Source organism: Lissotriton vulgaris, chromosome 4_1, assembly GCF_964263255.1.
Source record: "Lissotriton vulgaris chromosome 4_1, aLisVul1.2, whole genome shotgun sequence".
Classification (NCBI taxonomy): domain Eukaryota; kingdom Metazoa; phylum Chordata; class Amphibia; order Caudata; family Salamandridae; genus Lissotriton; species Lissotriton vulgaris.
This window is the reverse complement of record NC_141691.1, coordinates 585,302,335-585,327,982: the sequence shown is the minus strand read 5'-3', so window position 1 is coordinate 585,327,982 and position 25,648 is coordinate 585,302,335. Positions and strand designations below refer to the sequence as shown.

The 25,648-nt window shown below is 49.8% G+C and overlaps 1 protein-coding gene across 4 annotated transcripts in view; it reads right to left on the bottom strand.

Moving 5' to 3' along the window:
• BBS9 (Bardet-Biedl syndrome 9) overlaps positions 1 to 25,648 on the bottom strand; it is a 2,055,975-nt gene that overhangs the window by 1,014,405 nt on the left and 1,015,922 nt on the right. For all 4 annotated transcript variants that reach the window (XM_086964810.1, XM_086964812.1, XM_086964809.1 and 1 more), the window contains one exon: positions 4,078 to 4,218. In XM_086964810.1, the coding sequence (XP_086820936.1) occupies positions 4,078 to 4,218 (141 nt within the window). The remainder of the gene's footprint in view (positions 1 to 4,077; positions 4,219 to 25,648) is intronic.

Here is a 25,648-nt window from a genome sequence, read left to right as displayed (position 1 = left end):
CAGTACTCGCATTTAACATGACCTTGTAGCGCTATTCCTCCATCTAGTAAATAGCGCTTTTCCAGAGGTAGAGATTTCTTTATCAATCTCTGCCCTCTGCACAGAGCTACTCATCACCAAAATTTGTAGTAACTGGATGCACTCCTTGTTACTTTTCTCTTCTCTTTATTTCCAGTTCAATGTACACCAACAGTAACATCCAGCAGATTCAAGCAGAATGCCACTATGACAACCAACTTAGAATCTACACATCTCCCCATTACATCAGCATTATCCCCTACATCATGGCATGTTCCATATTCTAAAGTATCTCCACCGACTGGTAGGCTGCTAGACTGGGTATGGTTGGTGCTGCAGATGCCCAAAACTTTCCCTTTCATATCTGCAGAGGGGGTGGAAGGACTGCTGTTGCAGCCGGGTCGATAAAGCAATCCCAAGAGATCTCTTGCGGAAGCACTCAAGCTCCTCATCTGCCTTGTTGCCAAACAAGCAAGAGCCATCGCAGGGCATGCTAATTCAGATTAGCGATGAATGAACATCCCCGGAAAACCCAGCGGGCCGCCACCGGGCATGGCGACACATCGCCACCATAAAAGCCATGGCTCTACCCAGGTAGCCTGTGGTGAAAGTTCACACCAGATAGCAAACTCTGCCATCCAGCAAAGCTTGATTGAGGATGGCACAGCCCTCCTCAGGCAGCATGAGTAGCAGTTGCGCAACCAAGTCCCACATTGCATTGGAATATCAGTCCAAAGGACGCGTGGTATTCATTGACCCCAAGACCATGCTGGTAGAAGAGAATATGCTTATTCCCAAAGGTATCCAGACTCTTGGATTCCCTCTATGGTGGACTGGCAGGGAATGCGTTTGGGTTACCTACCACGAGGCTTACAGGGGAGGGGTGCTAGGAGAGGAAAGTTGAGTCCCCCGGGGCAGGACTATGCTGATGGGCAATCATTCGATGCACAGGAGCCCCTGTGCACAGTTTCATTAAAGAGGAGTGTGGGCTCAGGTGAGCACTTCCCAGCTAGAAACATCTGTCAAAACATTGGACTTGACCTCAACAGGAAGGAGCTGGAGATCGTGGACCTCTGTCGTATTGCGCATCACTGTGGCAAAAGATGCACCTTCCTCCAAATCCTGGGCAGGAAGGGAGAGCATGCTAGAGTTTAGGGAGGTATCCAAACCAATAGTTTTCCTGTAGAGTGTCCTCCTCAAGGGGACCTCAAGACCCCCTTCAGGGAGGTCAGGCCTGTCAACGGGTGGAAAGTCCAGGGGATGGCAGGGCCGAGACGACAATGCCAGAATAGATATCAAGCATTGCCTGGGTGGCATGGGGTTGCTGTTGGAGATTATGATCGGAGTGGGAGCTGGGGTGGATGGAGGCACCCGTGGCAGCCTTAATCCGGATTCTGAGAGACCAGCTGGAGTTGTGGGCAATCACACCGACAGTAACCCAGTAGGGGGACCTCTTGGCTCCATGGGACCCCAAGGCACACCAAAAGGAGTAAGTGGGCCAAAGATTGTATGCACGGCATCATAGATTTCCTTAAGCTAGGCGGGTATCGGTCCAGCGCTGGTAAACTCAGGGTAGCATGGAGTGCGGGAGCGGGGCGTCAAGATGTTGAAACCAAAGAACGCTTCGACTTCTTCCTGTGCTTCTTCAACTTACCTTACAGGAGGTCTTGGATTAGGAAGACGGTCGTCCTTAGGAACAGGCCCAGGAGCGGCCCCAAGATCTTCTGCGGGAACGGGGACGGCGTGGAGCCTTCTTTTGTTGCACCACCAGGAGCTTCTTATGGATGTAACGGTATATAACTTTTGCAGATTGGCCAATGAGACACAAAATTTCTGATGAAAACTTGTTTAACTTTTTCAAACTTTTCCTAATTACCTTCATTCGTGTTTTAATTCTATGATTAGTTGCTTTGAGAAAGTCATGAGCAATCCACACAAATAATGCCTTGTTGAATTCAGAATTCTGACTGCAGAAATGTATAGGTTTCTGGGTTCACTCATAGATTTCACACCTCTTTTTCTCCACAAAACGTAGTTATAAAACACAAACATTTTAAATATTGACTTACACTTCCAAAACTACGTAGAATTTTTTTTTTAATAATTCTGCATGCTGGGAAGAGGGTGATCTCAGCGAAGGAAACCATTTGTTAAAATATTTTTTTTAAAACGCTTTCTTGCACAGTACTTCTTCCCCCCACCCCCAGAACATGTTTACATTTTGTCTGTTTTCTCGGTTACGTCCAGGGGAATGCACAAACCCAGTGTTACAATCCCAAACATGAGGGGGTAAAAAGGAGGCAATTGTGTGGCCTGGGTATCTTTTTTGGAAAAAAGTAATGAAGGCTCAAAAGAAGACTTAGGGAGGGGGAGCAAAGTAGCAGCACTTAAGAAGTTAGAGGCCATATAGATGGCTTGATTGCACCACTGCAGTACACCTAAACTTAGTGACATCCTTTCACTATCTTGAGTGTCATAGGTTCTGCGGATTATGGTCATAATAACTGTCAGACATGATAACACAATTGCCCATCATACACAACCTCACCCGGCAACAGTTATATAGTTTACCTCTCACCACTACCTCCCTGCTCCCTTCTCCCAACATCGACTTTCACCTTCTACATGCAGAGGTAGGCTTCCAATGCGAAGATCGAATCTAAGCATGCATCTAATGTAAAGGGCACTATGCAGACTAAACTCCCCATTTCCATATGATTAGTGAAACCTTGACTAAAGAATGATCTGCACCAAACTACCTAGATCTCTTCTGTGATGTTTACAGCATACTCCTAAAAGAATTTGAGCTCAGGAACACATTGTGGAAAAACACATGCAAGTAGCTAGCTGGCCCATACTTGCAATAATTACGCCTCTAATCTTCTAATTTGTTACTGGGCAGCTTCTGATTGCATATGGGCAACTGTCTGCCAACCTCCAAAGAAGATGTTTGTTACGTTTCTAATAGATTTCATGGACCTGGCTCAGCACTTTGTTATCTTCTGGAGGCAATCCAATCTTCTGGGTGAGAACAATATGCGAGCTGATGCCCCTCAAAGTTCTTACACTGATGGTTGATTGAGGAGATGGGAAAACCGAGGATTCTGCCTCCAATTAAATACCCCTACATCAGAAGCCCGAGACAGCCTTGATCTAACCTTCTTGCAGGCATCAAACACATTTGATGAGCCAATAAGTCATGCATCAGTTCAACAATCCTAGAGGAACTCAGCTCAAAGGTGCCCCTACATTCAAAATGGGCAGATGTTTTTTTTCTGTACATTTGAAATTCCTGTCATCATGGACAGCAACCACTGCATTTGATCCGTCGGCTTTCATCATACAGTAGATATGTAAGCACGTAAAATTCCCTAAAACGAAATGGTTTTAGATGGAATTTTACAGATTGAAATATTTTGAAACAGCACTGAAAAACAGAGGCTATACTTATATGTGTGCAAAGACTGCACTGCCTGCTGGACTAAATACACAACAGTATACTCCCCCAAACCAAAAAGACCTATCTATCAAAATCTGCAACAGGAAGTACCATCCCCATCTTATTCTGGTCAGTCCCCAAACTTAAAACCTCTCTAACACACTAAAGTGGAGAGAAGAAGAAAAACAACACTTTCATGTGCTTATGCCGAATTCGAGTGTTTACTTCATGCAGATTGTCCATGGCCCTGCAGACATTCCACCAGCGTAAAACAGAGGAGTACAACCCAATAAATCTTAAAGCATTGGTAGATTTCCCGGAGTGTAATTGGGGAATCTGCAAAAAAACATTAATTCAAAATCTATACAAAATCAGTATGTAAACAAATTTCCAATTTTCTTGAACATATGTCAAGCAGCCACCATATTAATACCAACAACCATTGATCGCAGGATTTTAATACTCAGTTGATAGAAATACTGTTAATGCACTCAACAAATGCAGTATGTTTGCATGATAATTGCCTCATTAAATACCTCTGGTTGCTGAACCATAAGGGGTGCATTATGCATTCCAATTAATATTGGATGCGCCAGCTACACTGTTAAAATCAGTCTTACCTGGGAAGAGGTTGGCAAGATTGACAGGAGGTTTGTTGGTATCAATGGTTAATTTGTGGTTTGCATTTTTCGAAGGCTGTACAGGAAAGCAAACCAACTTTAGCGGGAGACGAAATTTACACTGGATCACCCGAGGCACACCTGAAAAGAAAACATAGGTGTCATTATTTGATTGTATCAATGGGAGTCTGTTTAAACTCCGTGACATACAAAGAGGCTGTCTAGGATAAAGAAATAGTCCACAGAGACAAAGATGAATTCATAGCCGCAAAACATAGGTTGAAAAGGAAAGTGGGCCAGTAGCCCTGAGATGTTACTAAACAATTCTATCACTGTAGACACCAACTCCTTTTATACCGACAATGACATGGAAAATCACACCAATGACAAAGCCACAATTTTAAAGAAGTGAGATGTTCACACTCAGCAAAATGATGTAAAAACCGTTACATATACTAACGATTATTTGTTTTTTATCATCTGCTACCACTTTAACTGTAAACAACATCTGCAAACGAGACAAACAAGTTTGGCATGACACTCACTACCCGTTAAACTCAAGAACTGCTTCGTGACTACATTTTAACTACACTTAGCAGGTAGACGGTAGATAGGCATGTCTTACTTTTTCTACTGACACATAGCTACTGCCCTACAAATAACTAATATAAAATACTGCTGATAATAATCAATATATTTTAGTAGTTGACAGCAGTGATTAATTTCTGCCTTGTCATGTACAGTGACCGTTTGCAATATTTTCAGATTTTAATTCTAGCAACAAATTCAACACATCTAGGAAGACAGAATTAGCACGGTGTGCACATATCAAGGTGCATCATGTGGCCTTGGGTTAAATCTGCCAATCCATTCTAATATTATAGACATTTTAGGTAAACTCCGTTTTTGAAAATTGAAAAAAATCTAAATTAACGGCAGCGATGCCCTTCAGAAAGCAGTAGCAACGTAAATTAGGGTGAGATGGCAAATGTACTGCTATTCTCAGCAGATAGTGTTTCTGTTTAACTAATATAGATGTGAGCTTAAATTAGACATAATACCACGATTCCAGAGATTTCCATCTGGCCAGTCTTAAAGTGGCCTCAAAGCAACTGCAAAACGTACATTCAAAGAAAAAATACAGTCCTGCAGTGAACTTATGCTGTTTTTCAAGTCTTGTAAAGCAATTTACGTACATTTCCTGTTAGCGACATTTAACCAAAATGGAATCTCAAATCCCGGCAAGTCATAATTTCAACTGCAGGAATTGGTTTGTGTAACATGGTTGTTATCCTAAACTTTTTCTAAACTTGAAATTATGGCGTGTTGGGTTCAGCCTATGCCTACTTCCTTATTAAAGGTACAGGATGTAAACGCATTTGTGTATACTGTTCAAAATATCACATGACTACTGTAAAATGAAATCAACCTGTACATCAAATACTACTTGGCATTGGGATGCATGAATATACTTCTATGGAAACGTCCTAAAGCAAAAAGAAAGCCTTTCTTCGCTTCTAAATACCCCTTTAATAACCTCCCTCAACACGGGGGTATTTTAAAGCCAAAAGCTCCCTCTATGTCAGTTTCGAATCATACACCTCTTCCACTTGACTTAAACAGGACTCACAAATTGACACCTTGAGTGAACCTGTCACGTCCAAACAAGCAGTAGCTCCATACCGAAGTTTGGGGAATGTTATCAGCCATTCAAGCTTTCATCACCTGAACACGACAGTCGTCCTTATACAGAAAGAACATTCACATCATAGCCACCCTTTGGTAAATGCACTAGATTAGATGTTCAGAAATGCCACATATTTTCTAAAGTAGATTCTCCTTCTGGTCGTTTTCCCTGACATCATTTTAGTAGTGGCTGAGGGGCACATGTATGAAAATCCCTGTTTGCGATTCTCAAATAGCGATTTTTTGAGAATCGCTATTCGAGAATTGCAAAAAGGGATGTATGTAAATTTTTTTACTTTTTTAGCGATTTCTTCGTTTTCCTTAATTGTGATTAGCAAATTGCGAAATCGCAATTAAGGAATACTTTCCCATTCATTTCTATGGGCCAGGAGGCCCATAGGAATGAATGTGAAGTAATTCTCAATTTGCGATTCGCAATTTGAGAATCGTAAATTGAGAATAATTTCAAGGGTGCAAGGGTGTCATAAGGACACCCTGATGCACCCCTGTAATGAACATGTGTGCGTATATGGCGTACATACATGCCCTAAGGGCATGTATGTGCGCCATATGGCACCTTCACAAATGCCAAAAAGTGCATTAAATAGCAAATTACCACCAACTTCAAGTTGGTGGTAATTTGCGATTTCTTAAGGAGAAATCGCAAAAATTGAATGCTTGTTGCATAGCATTTAGGGAATCGCAATTTGCGATTCCTTAAATGCTTACGCAAAATTAAGGAATCACAAATTTTGCGATTCCTTAATTTTGCTATGCGATTTCCCTAATACATTCCGTTTAACGAATTTTTAGTCGCAAACGCTGCTTTTGCGAATCGTAGCATTTGCGACTAAAAATTCCATTGATACATCTGCCCCGGAGTTCCGTAGACCCTGTGCTGGACAAAGGGAAGGTGGGAAAGATGCAGTAGGTGAGAGAGTCCAGCAGAAGAAAGAGACTCCTACTATGGAGGGGAGATGCGGCTAGCAAGTATGTTGCTGATTTTAGAACTCGGGACTGAGGTTCAATTCCTGGCCTGACTCAACGTCCTGTGATTCTGGACAAATTACTTAATCTTCCTGTGCCTAAAAAGGTGTAACATCTCCTGCTTCCTTAGTAAACCGCTGCCATGCCCTTAGGGAAGGTTCACACTATACAAAAAACTGCACACAAAAAAAGTCTGTTTCCTCCAGTCGACGTGAGGGTGATTAAATTGCCTAAAGGGCATTGTATATTTCTCGCCTGGGAGCTGCTTGGTGAAGATAAGTCAGGGCGGATGAGAAGTAAACATCAAGTAGCTGAACGTCTATTTTGCGTTGTTCTTACATCGCGTATTCTGTGTTCTGGTTCCTACAAAAGTCAAAGGACCTTAGGATAGTAACTAACTGATCCAAAATACTTTATGTGTGAATCTTTCTAGAAATATCACCCGTTAAAAAACTACTTCCAGTGGCAGGTGCTAAAAGCAGTTTTAAGAAAAAAAATTAGGTTTAACATTTTTTATTACATTTTCAAGGGTCAAAATAGACAAGTAGGGGGGCGTGGCCAAGACCGCTATGTGATCGGACGTGCCACGGGCGAGCTCTGTCGCCCCGTTGCCTGCATAAGCCTTTAACAGCGACGTTTGGGGGCCACCGAACGGAGTACCTGCACAGCTGCTGGTGCCTGGAGCGTGGGGCAGTCACTGGCGACACGGACCCGGCGGGGGAGACCGGGGAGCACAGACCGGAGGGCTCGGAAGTTTTGCCGCCGACGGGCCCGCCCGCTATCTTGGTCCTGTGACGGGGGTCCGGCGCCTGGGTGACTGCGCCTCCGCGGATGCCCTAGACCCTGGCAGCGGCTGTGGATCGCGGACTGTGCTGTCCCACCCCGCGGGGTGCCCTCCGGTTCCGGGCCGGAGCCCATACGTGCCTGGGAGCCGACCTGCAGCCTCCTCGCGCTCCGGCAGCACGTGAGGCCAAGATGGCGCCGCCCCGTAGCAGTGGACTGGCCTGACGCCGAGGGTTGGACTGGACACCCCAGGCCAGCGGGAGCTCCCTGCGGGACTGCGGAGAGGAGAGGAGCGTCCGGCCAACACCTTCACCCGTCCCTGAGGTGAGGGTCCCTGGGGTGAGCTGCAGCGGAGGGCCGGAGCCGGCTGGCCTTGCCTGACCCCAAGATGGCGGCGGTTCCCGAGGCCCGCGGTGACCTGCAGCGCTGCAGCTAGCGCCTCCAACCCAGCGCGCGGGACGCCCCTCTGGCCCATCCTGCTAGAGGAGGGGAGCCCTTCGGACCTGCCCTGGCGACCCGACTGGGGGTGACAGGGGACTGCTGCCCGGCGCTGCTGGACTGCGGCGGGGGCCACTGCTCACGCCGCCTGCCGACTTGAGGCTCCTGAGTACACAACATCGGATAATTCATTAAAGGAGGTACAAATACCTCACTGTAAGGCTCCTGGACTGGGCACTGCTTGGCATCCTGACCCCCCCGGCTTCTGCGACCGCAGACATCAGTGCCCCCGGGGCTGGCCCGACCGGGCTGGAGCGAGGGACCAGGGCTGCGACAGACCAGTGAGTACCCCCGTGCTGACTGTGGGCCCCGGGGTGACCAGAGCTACTCCCCGAAGGCGACGCCATTCCCCGAGGGACGGAAGGAGTGACACTCGGAGCCCGAGGGGGGGGCTGACCTGTGAGGCGAGCTGGTGGCGACAAGAGGACCCGGGCCTGCACCCTGTCTTGCGGACAGAGCGAGCTTGCACACCGGGGAGTGCTTGGGTGGGGAGTGAAGGTCTGGTGGTGCTCTGCACTGTCTCCACACCCCGGCAACGCTATCGAGGAACCGCGCCCGCGACGAGGGACATCGCGCTCCGGGTGGACGATGACCCGAGGCAGAGGAGGGGGCAAGGCGGACCCGGCGACGGCGTCTAAGGGCACGTTGGTGGTGGCCCCTGGCGTGCGGCCCTCGGGAGTGACGCTGGAACCTCCCACCGGGTGTCCTCCGAGATCCGGACGATGTGAATAGCATCCGCGACGCCATAGACTCGTACTTCACCGTCAATGATCTGCCCGAGACACCCCTCCCGGTAGTATGGGACGCCTTTAAGGCCACCATACGGGGGCACATCACGTCTCTAGCGATCGCAAGCCGACGGGAGACCCACAAACTGGAATCTCAGCTTACGGGCGAAATCAAGCAGGCGGAGACACGGGACAGGACTAGATCTTCCCTAGCGTCCAGAAGGGAGCTAGCTAACCTCAGGGGACAATTGCGTCTCCTACGCACTAACAAGGCAGAGTACTCCTTACTAGCGTTGAAGCAAAAATATTATGAGGGCGGAGACAAGGTAGGGCATATGTTGGCCAGACGGCTGAGAGCGAGAACAGCCAGAGCCCATATCGCTAAACTCCACTGTCAGGATGGCTCCACGGCCGTCACGGAGAAGACAAAACAGGACGCCTTCGTGGCTTACTACACCTCACTGTACGCGGGGGCACCCACATCGCAGGAGGCGCGAGTGGTGGTCCTTGACGATTACGAGGGGATTCCGTTACCGCCGGCTTGTGCTGCGGAACTGGAGGAGCCCATATTGGAAGAGGAGATTTCGGCGGCCATTAAGGACCTCCCCACCGGGAAAACCCCAGGCCCGGATGGCCTCCCGCTGATCTTTTATCAAGTGTTCCTAACCCAGCTCCGTCCCTATCTGCTCAGGCTTTACCACTCCTTCTCTGACACGTCCGGTCCGTCCTCCGACATGGGAATGGCGCAGATTGCGTTGATCCCGAAACCCGGAAAAGATCCTGCACTCTGTGCTTCCTACAGACCTATCGCCCTCTTAAACACGGATCTGAAGATCTATACCAAGATCCTGGCCAAGCGATTGGACCCCTACATGCCGGGGCTTGTGGACCCGGACCAGGTGGGTTTCATTAGGGACCGTCAAGGGGCGGACAATGTACGCCGACTGGCACACCTGGTGGGCAAGGCACGACACTGGGACATTCCGGCTTGCCTTCTCTCGCTTGACGCGGAGAAGGCCTTTGACCGGGTGGACTGGACCTTCTTGAGAGTGGTGCTCCGGAGACTCGGTCTAGGTCCTAGAATGATAACTAGCATTATGGCCCCGAACCTTGGGCCGCAAGCCAGGGTCAGAGTAAATGGCCAACTAACACCGCCGCTTCAAATACATAGGGGTACGAGGCAGGGATGCCCGCTCTCGCCGCTCTTGCTCGCCCTCGCGGTGGAACCACTGGCGGCACTGATACGACGCGACCACAGAATACATGGAATAGCCCACGGGGGGAGGGACAACAAAGTGGCGCTATCTGCCGACGACTTGATCCTCACTCTCACACACCCCAGTGAATCCTTGCCTGCGCTTCACGAGGTACTGTGTCTATATGAACAGGCATCGGGCCTCAAAATAAACCACGACAAGTCCTGGGCGCTCAACCTCACTATACCCGCTGACGAGCTTCAACCGCTGAAGGCGGCGGTGCCCTACCAGTGGGCGGAGGGCCAAATGAAATACCTGGGCCTCACGCTGACCCCCTATCTGGACTCCTGGTCTTCGGTAAACTGGACAGAGTGTCGTAAAGCGGTTCTAGAGGACCTCCGGAGATGGAGGCCTCTGATGATTTCCTGGTTGGGGCGCCTAAACGCGGTCAAAATGTCGATTCTGCCAAAAAATGTGTACGTTTTTCAGTGTCTGCCCACCCCGATTCCGCTTCACTGCATCCGGAGCCTCCAGCGAGAGATCACTTCCTTCATCTGGGGCGGGAAACGCCCCCGGTTCTCGCAGAAACTCCTTATGGAACCGAGGGACAGGGGCGGCCTGGCATGCCCCAACTTGGTCCACTACTACTGGGCAGCACACCTGCGCTTCGTAGTAGAGTGGGGTGCTCGTGCAAGTGACAAGCACTGGTTCCACATGGACCGGGCGGTCACGGGACGCACTATATGGGACCTGCCGTGGCTTCCGCGGGCGGCGCGCTCCAGGAGCGCCTACAGAGCAGTCCCTACAAAAACGGTCCTGGATATATGGGACAAGATTGCCGTGCCCAGGGGTCTCACAACGTTCCCATCTCCGCACACGCCGATAGTGGGTCACTCGCAATTCCCTCCGGCCCACAAAACACGTGCGTTTGAGGAGTGGACGCAGGGAGAATGCAGAGTCGTTGGGGACCTTTTCCTCGGGGGCCTGCCCAAGACCTGGGAGGACTGCAGGGAAGAGTTCGGACTCCCCCCGTCGGCTGGTTTTCAGCACACCCAACTACGTCATTGGATCGCGGGTGATGAAGTATATCAGGCGGCCACCAGGGCTTTCACACCCTTCGAAAAGCTGGCGCGCTCTCTCGGGGGGCTGAAGAGACTAATTTCGCAAATATACCACATATTGCAGCACCCTAAGTCAACCCCCGCACACCCGTACCAGAAACAATGGCAGCGGACGGCGGGAGCGGACATCGAGCCCTCCCAATGGAGCAGGCTGTGGCGCGATATCCCCAAAATCTACCGCAGTGTCCCGCAACAGGAAAATGCCTATAAATTGCTCACCCAATGGTACTACACCCCGCTGCGCCTTAGCAAAATGTTCCCTAAAACCTCGCCGATGTGCTGGAGATGTAGCTCTGCGACTGGTGACTTTGTGCATATATGGTGGGCGTGTCCAACCTTGACAGTCTTTTGGAAGGAGGTACTCAGCCATATCAGAGGGGTGCTGGGGTTCCCCATTCCTGAAGAAGTGTCCACAATCCTACTCTGCATTTTCCCTAGCACACTCAAGGCCCTTACCCGCAGCGACCGGGTACTCGCACTCCACATGTTAGGTGCGGCTAAGCAACTCATAGCCCTGTATTGGAAACGTACTGAAGCGCCGCCCATAGCATCCTGGTTTGTACGCCTTTGGCAGGTACTTGAGCTGGAACTGCTCACGGCTAGGCTACAGCTGAGAGACACACGCTTTACAGCAGTTTGGAAACCCCTAGTGCGATACCTCTGTTCGATACTACATGCACGACACATGCCCCCTAGACTCCGCACGCTACGCCTCTTTGAGGACGCCATTGCCCCTGCGGACCCTGCCAGGCTGTGTCCTTGAGTGTTAGACACGCTACGGTGCCCCGCGCTGCAGAGCAAGCCCCCCCCCACCTTGCCCCCAGACACGCCACCCACAGCCACTATCCCTTCCCCTTTCACTACTCTCTGACCTCAGATTCTCTCGCTCCTTATACTTTCTTTCTTCCTACTTGCCGCTCTGGCCTTCGTCTCGCTCGGAGACAGTTGTGCCCTGTTGGGCTGTTTACTACGGTTGGGCTTGTTGCCTGTTCTATACCTCCTATGACTAGTGGGCGTATGCCCGCGTGTGATGAGCCTCTGTCTACCCCTTCATAAGCCTCGCGGCCGGCTCTCCTGAGAGAGTTGTAGGCACGGCGCTGTGTTAAGGCTTTGAGCCGGCTCCAGTTGCTACGCAAGCATAAGAACTATTGCAAACGCGGCCGGCCTCTACAAGAGGTTGTAGGCTTAACGCTGTGTTTCAGATAAATAAATGTGGCCTGTATGGGCCTGAACACAAAATAGACAAGTAACAGTATACCTCTTTTAGGGGAAAGAACTGATAGCCCCTACTACATCTCAAATATTCCCAAAGTGGATTTTGCAGCCTAACTAACAAATCAAATATCTCCACATCTTGTAGTCCACCCCCACTACAGCTCTTAAGGCCCATCCTTCCGAGAACCAGCGCTGCCCTATCTAGGTCTTTTTAATGGCTCTCTCTCGCCTTCGTAGTCTGTGTATCCTTAGATCTTAGTCCCTTATTTGCTTATGCCTGTATCTGACCCAAGAGTTAAACATGATTCTCCCTTCCACCTGTCTGCAAGATTAATTGGTACATCTTCAAGGGAATAACACCCTGAGGTACTGGTTGTAGGTAAAGTCTCCGAATTCATTCGTCCTACATACAGTTACAGTATGACTCAAATCTATTTTTCAGAGAACGAGCCGCCCTCAATTAGTTCATGGCCAAGGAATGCCACATCCGTTATATCTTTGTTGATACCACTTACCTCTTCCAGTGGGCAGCTACTGCTTGCCTATTTAACAACAGTGCCAGTAGGTCAATGGAAAGACCATTTGTACTACGTACAACGTGAGCGTTAACTCCAGGTACCTAGGTAAGACAATATCATACTACTCAATCACCAACACAACTTCTTCTACCCAGCAGTTCCTTAGCTCGGGCAGTCCCACAAGATAAGTAATAGTGTGCTCCCACCACCACAACAGCTTCACTCTGATTTCCTAACTGGCCACTTCTGTATCACTGCTGTGGTACAGTAAGATGAGGACACATTTATGAGGAGATTCCCTTTAAGGCACACTCCGACTTTTTCATGCACATCTAAGCACTGGAACTTAGCTATACCTGACTGATGAGCCCTAATCAGAGCTTAACAGGTCCTAGGTTGCTTGTGTTCCAGTTCATGGAGGACCTGGCCATGCAGTTCAGGTGGGACTGTTCCTAATGGAGCAGGGTCAAAACTGATTTGTGTTTGGTTGGGACAAAACTGAGTTGGCATTGTGTGCAAAATAACAGTGGACTGGGATTTGGCCCTGAGTAATTACCATTGGGTGGGGTGAGATTAATTCAAGCATCCTATCCATCACTTGTTGTATACTTCAGTGTTATTTATATATAAAGCACATACTTAGGCCGCACAATGACTTTCCTCCAAAACCTTTTGGGTACAATATATTTATGCCATGTTTCAAGAGCCGCCAACTCGGTCTCTAGTTCGGAGCACACGGCAAGACACATTTTGTTAAAGCTGACCTCCTACTCTAGGAAATGTCCTCTAATGATAGTCTTTAAGGGCTACCAATTTAAGCCCTTATTCATAACCTTAGTTAGACATATCAGCCTTACGGTGGTCTCACGCACACCTTTTGCCTTCTCTCCTCCTGTTTTGTTGAATTTGTTTTTCTTTGCCGTAGGAATCTGTGCACCAGTGCTAAAGTACTTGTGCTCACCCCTAAAAGATAGTAAAAATGTCTTACACCTGATTGTCATATTTAATGTACTTATAAGTCGCTAGAAAAGTGGTTTACCATATACCCAGGGCTGGACAATAAAATGTCTCTAGTGGGCCCCTGCAGCACTGAATCTGGTACCCACTTAAGTAGCCCCTTTAAACACGTCTCCGGCCTGCCATGGCAGTCTATGTGCAGTTTTAACTGCCAATTCGACCAGGCAAAATATACCCCTTGCCAAGCCTATAATTCCCTCATAAAGGTCACCCCAAGGTATGCCCTTAATGTCTCATAGGGCAGGGTGCAGTGTATGTAAAATGCTGGACATGTACTATTATGTTTTACATGTTGAGGTAGTGAAAATCTCACAAATTCGTTTTTCACTACTGTGAGGCCTACCTCTCCCATAGAAAGCAGAGTGGGTTATCTTATTAAATTTGATAAGTGATAACCTTTGCTTGGGAGCAGGTAGAAATGTCATGTTTGCTTTCTAAGGAATTGAAATTTAAAGTCCTCTTTCATGGTAAAGTCAGATTTTTTGTCACAATTCTGAAACTGTCACTTTTAGAAAGTTGGCATTTTCTTGTCCTAACCATTTGGTGCCTGTAGCCTGTTCCAGGGTCACCTGACTAGGTGTTATTGGCAGTTGGCCTTTGTGTATTCCTCCTAGACAGTGACACAATAGGGGGAGTGGGTGTTGGCACAATGGAGGCGGCGGAGCTGTGCACAGCCCCACTTGCACTTCAAAGCAGATGCCTCAGCTCACACACAAAGAACTTCACACTAGCATTCTGTGCCTCAAGACATCCTGGGACCAGCGCAGGGAGGCAGGACATTCCAGACACTTCTGTGGGGGAAAACTCCAAGGTTTTCTTCTACGTCAAAGTGGTGCCAAGTATAAAAATAACACTCTCAGACCCACTCTTCAGTTTACTTCCAGACCTGAGGAAGATGGTGACTGAACTGCCATGCTGCCTGTGGCCTGGTGTGGACTTTATTGGACTGCCTTGTGACACCAAGAGGACTGTCCTGCTGCCTGCCTGTGCCCACAGCAAACTGCTCTGCTGCTTGAGACCTGCTTTCCTGCTTGAATCCAGGACTTCCAGAGTGACTCTTCGCTGGCTGTGTGATCAGAGCCTCAGAGACGGAAAAGGCCCAACCATTTTGAACCCACACCGGCCCTATCCTGAGTGGGTACAGATCCATCCAAGTTGTGTCCCCTCCAGTCCTGGACCATTGAAAGGGGTCCGCAAAGCCCAAATCCAAAACTTGGGAATTAGAACGTTTTCAGCTAAAAAGTGCTCTGAGACCAGAGACGAGACCAGGACCTAACTGCTCGCCAATCCTCCCAAGGTGCATCGCTGGTCAGCCGGACTTCACCGTAGCTCCGGCTACATTATTCTCTGCAGCAGTGAATACTTTTCAGCAAATCCTCACAGAAGAGTTTTTCAGCATCGTGAAGCCCTCATTGGCTACAGCCTAAACTTCGTCACACTGGAGATTTTTGACTTATAAAAAAGAGACCAGGTCCAAATGTAGAAATCTTCACCATCACTTCACCCACCGGCTCCCAGATGACGACGACTCATTGAACACCGCCGGCTGCCTTATCCTGCTGAACTTTACCTTCTCAGGTATTTATTTTTCAAAATTTCTTTTAAGTGAGTGGAGACGGGGTCCAATCCACTTCTTATAGCTGAACCACGCTCCATTGCGGTTGGCCATGACTTTGGACTTTGCCCTCGACAAGACGCCCACAGTCGGTGCTTTGATCTTTAACATGCTATTTTTCACTTTAAACTTTCAAAAATTGGAAAAAGTCCACTTGAAGTTAAGCCATAGAGATGACAAACTGTGGGAGGATCTTAGTAAATGGCATGAGTTCTGTAATGCCATTTTGAACTCAGAACTGGATGTGAATGACCTGCATGAGTCAGACACTAGTGTGGGTATGGTCGTAGGAGAGGTGGAATGAAAAGCAAAAAGTGACAGCCATGTAATTATCCTTGCAATCAAATGCACTGTCATTCACTACTCCATTGCTATTGTAAAAGTACTATCTAGTGTGGGCGATCACTTGGCTTCGACCTCCATAAATGTACAATTGCTGAGAATTTTGTTCAAAATAAAAAATAAAGGTAATACAAAAACACTTTAAACATTCATAACTCTTGTTCTACTGATTCGATTTTTGTCCTTTTGATGTAAAAGAATTCAATAGATTTTACTCTATAGTTCTAAATTGGTGTGGGATTTTTCTTGAGTAGTGTTTTCACTTTATTACTGTTCAAGCACTGCAAAAGTACTTTACACAGTGCCTCTAAGTTTAGCCTGACTGTTTTTATGCCAAGCTAGTAGAGGGCTAAGCACATGTTTACTTACTGACTTTTTGCGGCTTACCCTGACAAGGATTGTGGCTCTTGATTGAGAAGGGCTCACACCCCCCCTCAACTAACAATCCAATTTTTCATCTGCTTCATATTATAGGAGAACGTTATTATGTCCTAACCAATGTCCACCACTGTCACTGTGCCTCTCAGTAGGTTAGCAGTTATCTTCCACACCATGTGCCTATGCTTGGAGCGCCTCAGCTTGATTTTCAAATGGATGTGACCGGGGTCAGAGTATGATTAGACTCTGTGTCACCTGTTCTTTCCCATCATGAAGGTATTCGCTGAGAATGCAAACAAAGGGATAGTCGTCTGCTCTTCCTTGCAGGCCACCATCCCTGCATTTGTGGCAAATCACAGTGGGTCGTAAATAGGGAACAGCCGTATTTATACTTATTAGGCTGGCTGTTCACGATTCTCTGGACTGGTGGTTTTGAGACGCAATCTACTAGTAACGTAGGTCACATCGCAAAATCAGACACTGGTCGCTAAAATGTAGGCTGCAATTTGCAACAACTTTTTATGGCCTTCTCTTTGTTCAACAGGACCCATCTTAAACATATACCACAAAATCAAGCTAAACGGTTGTGAAATCAATAACAATGTGAAAAAAGGATGTATATTTTCCCACATCAGAAACTCAAGGAAAGTCTTTCAGTCTTCTTTTAACTGTAAACATTATTAAGTGTCTTTCTGTTAGACAGGATCAGACAACTTGATTTTCCATTAGGCAAGGCACTTAAGTAGGATGTCCACAGCCCTTAAAAGCATCTCCCCTGTCAAAAGCCCACTAGAAAGAACGAAAGACGGACAGAGTCTAAATAAGGGTGAGATTTTTTTTTTTTATTTATTTATTTTATTTCAAATCGTTTTTATTGAAGTAAGAAAACAAAAGTAAAAGACATTACAGTAAATCTTCCGTCATAAGTGATTTGATACAGATATTGTCAGACAAGTACAGAAACTACAAATGATAAAAAATAAAGAGAAAAACCACTCTTGCTTGTCTCATAGATATAGATTAACATGTCAAACACTCAACGTGTGGATGTAGCGGGTATAACTCTAACATATGGACGAAGGTGCACACTCATATATCACAAGGTACTATAACAAGAACAAGGTCGTTCTGCTTCAAGGCGGCTCAAAATGAAGGGAAGATTTGTCTAATGATTTCCATAACTTCCTATTGGATGGACACCACGTAGAAGACTAACGCCTGATTAGTAGCACCTCTTAGGAAAGACAGCCATTCCTGCCAGATCTTGAAATTTACCTCCTTAGCACATTTTCACTTGCATAAAACAACCTTACAAGCCAATGTTAACATTAAATCCAAAAGCTGGCAATCTTGCTCATTCGCCAGTCGTGGTTCCAGCCCCCCTAGAATGACATATACAAATTCCTGTATAGGTTTTATCTTAAATACGTGATGAATGCATACAAATATTTTCTCCCAGTATTCTCATAGTAAGGGACAGCTGAATAACATGTGAGGAAGATCACCAGTCCCTGATGAACAAGTTACTTACCTTCGGTAACGATATATCTGTAAGAAACATTAGTTAGTGTTAGATTCCTTACCTTAGAATATCCCCAGGCGTCAGTCTGGATCCGGAAACTTTTGCGTAGCAGTACCCCTGCGCGTCGGTAGGCGTCGTCTGCAGGCGTCCCCTGCGGCTCCGCGTCCGTCGTCGGCGTCGTGCGCCGTGATGACGTCGCTGGAGTACATAGACGCCGCCTCCGCGCGCTGACGTCAGTTCTTTGCACACAGCTTTTCCGCGCCAGGAGACGCAGAGCCATGAGAGAACCAACACTGGTGCCATGTACAAACTAGGGCCCTGAAAGGGATGACCTTAACCCTAGGTATCAGTTCGCAGAACGGGGAGGATGGGTGGGTTCGGTAAGGAATCTAACACTAACTAATGTTTCTTACAGATATATCGTTACCGAAGGTAAGTAACTTGTTCATCTGAAAGAAACACGTTAGTGTTAGATTCCTTACCTTAGAATACATACCCCAGCAATACCAACCCCGGTGGTGGGTCTGCGAACCAATACAAAACTACACCAGAAAGTCCTGGAGGACAGAACGGCCAAAGAAGCCATCCCTCCGGACTTGACTGTCCAGGCAGTAGTGCCTCGCAAAGGTGTGCAGCGAGGCCCACGTAGCCGCCTGGCAAATGTCCTGCAAGGGGACTCCCCGGCCCAGGGCAGTAGTAGCCGCCGTGGCCCGAGTGGAATGGGCCCTCAGCCCAACAGGAGGCTCCTTCCGAGCCAAAGAGTAGCACGCTTTGATGCAGAGGACGACCCATCGAGAGATGGTTCGTTTACAAACCGCCCGTCCCTTCTTCGCACCCACGTAGCCAACAAACAGTTGGTCATCCACCCGGAACTGGCGTGTGCGATCCATGTAAAATGAAAGCGCACGTTTTGGGTCCAGACGATGGAGCCGCTCTTCATCCTTTGAAGGATGCGGAGGCGGGAAGAAGGAAGGGAGGGTGATGGACTGCCCGATGTGAAAGGCCGAAACAACCTTGGGCAGGAAAGAAGGTCTAGTCCTCAGAACCACCTTGTCAGGATGAATGGACAGGAAAGGAGGTTGGACAGAAAGAGCCTGGAGCTCACTCACCCTCCTGGCAGAGGTGATGGCAACCAGGAAAGCCGTCTTTAAAGTCAGGAGACGGAGAGGGCAAGAATGAAGGGGCTCAAAGGGAGCGCACATCAGGAAAGTTAGAACCAGGTTCAAATCCCACTGAGGCATCACAAACGGAACAGGTGGAAACATGTGAGTGATGCCTTTCAAGAATCGAGTTACAATCGGGGATTTGAACAAAGAAGGCTGATCAGGAAGCCTCAAAAAGGCTGAAAGGGCAGAAAGGTAGCCCTTGATAGTGCCCAGAGCAGAGCCCTGCTGGGCAAGAGAAAGAAGAAACAGAAGAACCTCCGAAAGAGGGGCAGAAAGAGGATCCACAGCCTTTGCTGTGCACCATGCCACAAATCTGTTCCACCGACAGGCGTATACCGACTTAGTGGAGGGACGCCTGGCTGCCAGAATAACATCACAGACTTCAGGAGGCAAGTCAAATGGCCTCAACTGCCGCCGCTCAATCTCCAAGCATGGAGGTGGAGACTGGACAGGTTCGGGTGGAGGACCGTCCCCTGCTGCTGCGACAGAAGGTCCTCCTGAAGGGGCAGGCGGATCGGGGGACCGACTGACATGCTGAGTAGCTCGGGATACCAGTACCTTCGAGCCCAGTCCGGAGCCACAAGGATAACTTGGGCCCGGTCGCGCCTGATCTTCTTCAGCACTCTGGGCAGAAGTGGTATAGGCGGAAAGGCGTATAACAGACCGCAACTCCACTCGCGCCGAAAGGCGTCGCCGTGCGAGTGCCGTCTTGGAAACTCCAACGCGCAGAACTGATGACATTGCGCGTTCTCTTCTGTGGCGAATAGATCTAACCAAGGCTCTCCCCACTGCAGAAAGATGCCTTGCGCCACGTCCGAGTTCAGACGCCATTCGTGATCCATCGAGCACCGACGGCTGAGTTCGTCCGCCCTGGCGTTCAGAGAACCTGCCAGGTGTTGAACCGTCAGAGTCACGCCCTGACGTTCCAGCCATTGCCAGAGGCGCAGAGCCTCCTGGCAAAGGGTCCACGACCCCACACCGCCCTGTTTGTTGCAGTACCACATGGCGGTGGTGTTGTCGGTGAACACCTGCACTACACTCCCGTTGACAAAGGGGAGGAATGCCTTCAGTGCCAGACGAATCGCCCGTAGCTCCAACAGATTGATATGGAGCCGGGACTCCGCCGGAGACCAGATGCCTCCGATCTCTGCCTCTCCCAAGTGGCCACCCCAGCCCTGGAGGGACGCGTCCGTCACGACAACGTGCTCCGGTTGGGGAAGGGAGAGGGACTTGCCCCTGACCCAATCGCGGTCCGTAAGCCACCACTGCAGTTGTCTCGCAGTGCCCTCCGAGATCAAGACGTGGTCGGACAAGTTGCCCTGATGCTGGGCCCACTGAAACTTCAGGTCCCACTGCAGAGCCCGCATCCGCCACCTGGCGTGATGCACCAGAAGGATGCAGGAAGCCATCAGTCCCAGCAGCCGCAGCGTCAACCTGACCGAGACTCGGGATAGCGGCTGAAAGATGGGAATCAAAGCCTGAATATCCCGAACCCGCCGTTCCGGAGGATAAACCCGAAACTGCGCCGAGTCCAGAACCGCTCCGATGAAAAGGAGCTTTTGAGAGGGACACAGGTGTGATTTCGGCACGTTGATGGAGAACCCCAGGCCGTGCAAGAGGTCTGCCGTCATCTGAAGGTGGTGGACGACTGTCTGGGGCGAGCCCGCCTTCAACAACCAGTCGTCTAGGTAGGGGAAGACTGAAACCCCTAACCTGCGCAGATGGGCTGCGACCACCGCCATCACCTTTGTGAACACCCGTGGGGCGCTGGTAAGGCCGAAGGGGAGCACGATAAACTGAAAGTGCTCCTGGCCTACCGTGAACCGCAGGTAACGCCGGTGGGCCGGCAGGACGGGGATGTGAAAATAGGCGTCCTGCAAGTCCAACGCTACCATCCAGTCTTGCGGGTCTAGAGCAGCCAAGACCTGAGCTAACGTCAACATCTTGAACTTCTCCTTCCGGAGGAAGCCGTTGACGTTCCTTAGATCCAAGATAGGACGTAGGCCCCCCTTGTCCTTCTTGGGCACCAGAAAGTAGTGGGAATAACAACCACGCCCTACTTCTGGCCCAGGAACGCGCTCGATGGCCCCCTTGGCCAAGAGGGCCGTAACTTCCTCCTGCAGAAGTGTCAAGTGGTCCCCCGACACACGGTGGTTCTGCGGTGGCATGGCTGGAGGAGAGGTCTCGAAGGGGAGGGAGTAGCCCCTTCGGACAATTTGCAGCACCCACCTGTCCGAAGTGACCGTGCGCCAGTGAGCGTGGTGATGGCGAACCCTGCCACCCACTGGCGTCACATGGGGCCGAAAGCACGGACTAGGAGGATTTTGGGGTAGATGCTGCGGGGGAAGGTGTGGTCTGACCCCGCCGTTGTCCCCGACCGCCACCACGGCGGTTTCCACGGCCGCCACCGCGTTGGAAGGATTGTTGCGGCGCGTGGCTGGCAGCACGTGTGGGGGCGCCCCTTCCTTGGCCACGAAAGGGACGAAACGAACCCGGTTGCTGACGCTGGGTCGAGAGACCCAAGGACTTGGCCGTGACCCTGGAGTCCTTGAAGCGTTCCAGCGCGTGGTCCGCTTTGTCACCGAACAGGTGACAGCCATCAAACGGCATGTCCATCAGGGTATTTTGGACATCAGCCGAAAAATTGGCGGATCTCAGCCAGGCGTGACGGCGAATCGCCACCGTCGTAGACATAGCCCTGCCCAGCGAGTCGGTCGTATCAAGACCACACCGAATGGAATATTTCGCTGCATCCCGGCCCTCAGCTACAGCTTGACCGAGCTTTGCCCGCACCTCCATGGGGCATTCTGGCAGCAGCTCCGCGACCGTATCCCACACAGAGTGGGTGTAGCGGCCCAAGAGGCAGGCGGTGTTGCAAGACCGCAGGCCCAAACTAATGGACGAGAAGACCTTCTTTCCAAACTGGTCATACCTCTTGGATTCCCGGTCGGGCGGGGCCGACGGGAATGCGGACTGGGAGGTCGAGGCCTGGATCACCAGACTCTCAGGAGTGGGGTGGGTAGACAGGTACTTGGGGTCGTCCGGACAAGGACGGTGGCGCCTGGCCACGTTCCGATCAACAGGCGCACCTGAAGCGGGCCTGGACCACGTGCCCAACAGAACGTCAGACAAGGCTTCATTAAACGGCAGCAGAGGCTCCAAAGGGCATGACTGCGGCTTGAAGACCTCGGTGAGGATGTTAGGCCTCACGGCCGCGACGGGGAGCTCAAGGTTTAAGGCCTTGGCAGCCCTCATCAGCACCACAGAATAGGCAGCTCCCTCCACCGATGCCACGGTTGGAGGAGAGATCAAACCAGGGTTAGGGGAGTCGTCCAAACCACTGGCATCCCCCAAGTCACCCGTCCAGTCCGGGTCATACTGGCACTCGCGAGCCAGAGGGTCCTCGGACCCCTCCCAACCTTCACCGTACTCCTCATCCTCTCCGTATTCGGAGTCAATGATGAAGACCGGCTCCTCGGGGTTCATGGGCCCCATCGGCGCCGGGACCGGCGTCGTGCGACGCCCATCCGGCGCCGCGTCCGGCGTCGGAGAAGGTAAGGGGACGGCGCCGCCCGGAGCCGGCGCCGGAACCCCACCGCCGGCCGGAACCGGCAGTGGAGAACCGGCGCCGCGCGGGGACGGCGCCGGGGGTAACCCCGATGGCAACGGCGCCGGGGAGGCCGGAAGACCAGCCGGCGCCGATCCCGAAGGCCCCTGCGGCGCCGGGGTCGGAGCCGTCGGCGACGCCGGGCCCGGAGCACCCGACGGCGCCGAGGCAGGGACACCCGAACCGCCAGGGCCCCCAGACGGTAGCACTGGGCCCGAAGGCGCCGTAGGCCCCGTCGGAGAAGCGAGCGCCCTCATGGCCATGAGGAACGCCTCGATCTCCTCAGGCGTCGCGCCATGCCCAGGGACCGGAGGGTATGAGGCAGGCCGCGCCGGCGACTCTCGCGGAGCCGCGGGGTTGGGGTCACCCGAGCCCCCGGCCGCATCGCGCGAGCGTCGGGGGGAGTCGGGGGTACGATGACGACGCCCCGACTTCTTGTGCTTCCTACCTGACGAGCCTGACGAGTGGTGTCGACTTCCGGAGCGCCCAGCGCGGCTCCGCGACCGCTCCCTCGAACGCTCCCCCGACCTCCGGCCGGACCGGGACCGCTCCCGGTCCCGACGTGGGGCCGACACCCGGAGCTCCAGCAGCTTGCGGGACCGCTCCCGCCTAGCCTTGTTGGTAAGGGCCCGGCAGTCGAGGCACGATTCCACGTCGTGGTCGGGGCCCAGACACCGGAGGCAGAGGCGGTGATGGTCTGTGACCGACATCGTGCGCTCACAGTCATCGCAATTCTTAAATCCAGGCATCCTATCAGGCACAATAGAGAAAAAAGTCGAAAAACTTGGTCAAAGACCGGAGTACTGCTCTTCCAGATCTGCGTCCACTGGCGCGGAAAAAAGAAGAACTGACGTCAGCGCGCGGAGGCGGCGTCTATGTACTCCAGCGACGTCATCACGGCGCACGACGCCGACGACGGACGCGGAGCCGCAGGGGACGCCTGCAGACGACGCCTACCGACGCGCAGGGGTACTGCTACGCAAAAGTTTCCGGATCCAGACTGACGCCTGGGGATATTCTAAGGTAAGGAATCTAACACTAACGTGTTTCTTTCAGATTTTTATGAACTTTACCAAGAGGCTCTCTATTGAGCCTGTCTCAGTCCTTGGATGGAGGTCACCCCTAATTCATTTCTTAGAAGACAGGCACATATTTCTGCCCGCTCTGTCGTAATCGTGATACAATAAATTGCAATTGCTCATCATGTTCACTCAAAATTAATGTGTTTTTTACTGTCTAGAAAGTAACTGTAATCTTTATGGAGCTTCTGATATTGGTTCACCTCTTATTTCTTACTCCAATCAGGTCAGCCAATATAACAGGGAGAGTCTGATGCCTCACTTTTCAGATATAAAATATTTCTAATGAAAAATTTAAATTCTACCCTTCTAGCAATCCGGATGATAATTGTTTGCATAGTTTTCAATGATGTGCTTGTCTATGAATTGTCTGTGGACTATGTTATGTTATATTATGTTATTTATACTTATAGAGTGCACAGTTACCCCTGGGTGTCCTGGCGCTAAGTACTGGTTTCCTGAGAAAACTGAGGCCTAATAGTGAGAAAAGAGCCATGTCTTCAAGCCCTTACGGAAGAATAGGAGATCTGGGGCATTTCTAAGTTGAAAGAGAAGTTTATTCCCTGATCTTGAAGCACAGTGAACAAAGCTTCTACCTCCCCAATTAGTTTACATTTGAGAAACTCTGGTCCTGTCCCATTAACGGCTTTAAAAACAATACACAATGCCTTAAAGCGTGTTCTTAGCTTTACTGGGAACCAGTGCAATTTCATAAGTTCTTCCTTGATAGAGGTGAAATTAGGTGTTCCGGTCAGCATTCTAGCTGCCACGTTCTGGACCAATTGCTGCCTGTTCATGTGTTGTTTTTTAACATTAAGATATAGACTTTTGCAATAGTCCAGACGTGACATTATAAGTGCTGTCACCACAGTCTTAAGGTTACTCTCAGTCAGGAAGAACTTAATTTTCTTGATTATTCTAAGGACCATGAAACAAGCTGAAGTCACCATGCTCACATGGTCCCAATTGTAAGTTTATTGTGGGTACAGGACACAAGCCCAGATCCTCCGGCCACCACTCTGGTATCCATACCTGTGGATTATTCCCAAATTTTAAAACCTCGGTCTTGGTAAAATTGAGTTTTAAACAATTGGAGGACATCCAGGCCGAAATGGCACTCAGGCAATCATGGAAGAGATCACCTGCCTCCTTTTTCACTCCCTCCGTCAGCGACAACACAATTTGTGTGTCATCAGCGTAGGAGATGAGCTTAAAGCCAAATGACATGATGACTCAAGCCAGAGATGCCACATGAATGTTAAACAGTGTTGGGCTAAGAGCTGAACCCTGTGGTACCCCACACGGAAGTGAAAAACGTTGTGAGATGTTACCGCCTAGGTCTACAGTTTGTGACTTATCCGACAGAAAAGATTGTAACAATTTTCAAGCAGAAACCTTTACACCTATTTCAGATAACCGGTTCATCAATACCTTGTGATGAACCGTGTCAAAGGCCACGGATAGGTTCAGTAGGATTAGTACAGCATTATCTCCCCTATCCACGGCCTCTCTGATTTCCTCTGTGGATTTTAACAAAGCCAACTCCGTGCTGTGAAAGCTCTGAACCCAAATTTCTTTCCATATTTTGGAAATATTCCAGATGACAGAACCGCGTTAAGCAGAGGCGTAAGTGCAGTTCCAAATACTTCAGGCATTTGCGTAATAATCTAAACTGGGCAGGGGTCAGTGGGAGCTCCTGATTTATTCAAATTCAACACTTTGAGTGTGTCTGACCTCTCCAAAGATGTAAAGTGGTCAAGATGCACCAAAGAGGAACCATTTCTGTCCACTTCATTTATATTGAAATGGGTCTGAGTCTTATTGATCAAGCCAGTGAGAAACGAAAATATGGTTTCTATTTTCTGTCTAAAAAATACCGCAATTTTATAGCCGAATTCTGGGTCACCCTGTCTCGTAGGAGTATTTGAAATAGACAGTTTGGTTATAGTTTTGAAAAGCTCTTTTGAGTTAGATTCAGCATGGGTTATTTCCAGTGAAAAATACTCTTTTTTTGCTTCTAAGAGTGATTGTTAATAGTTTAAAATGATGATTTTATATCTTTCCATGTCGGCTTCAGCATAATATTTACGCCATAGCCTTTCGAATTGCTTGC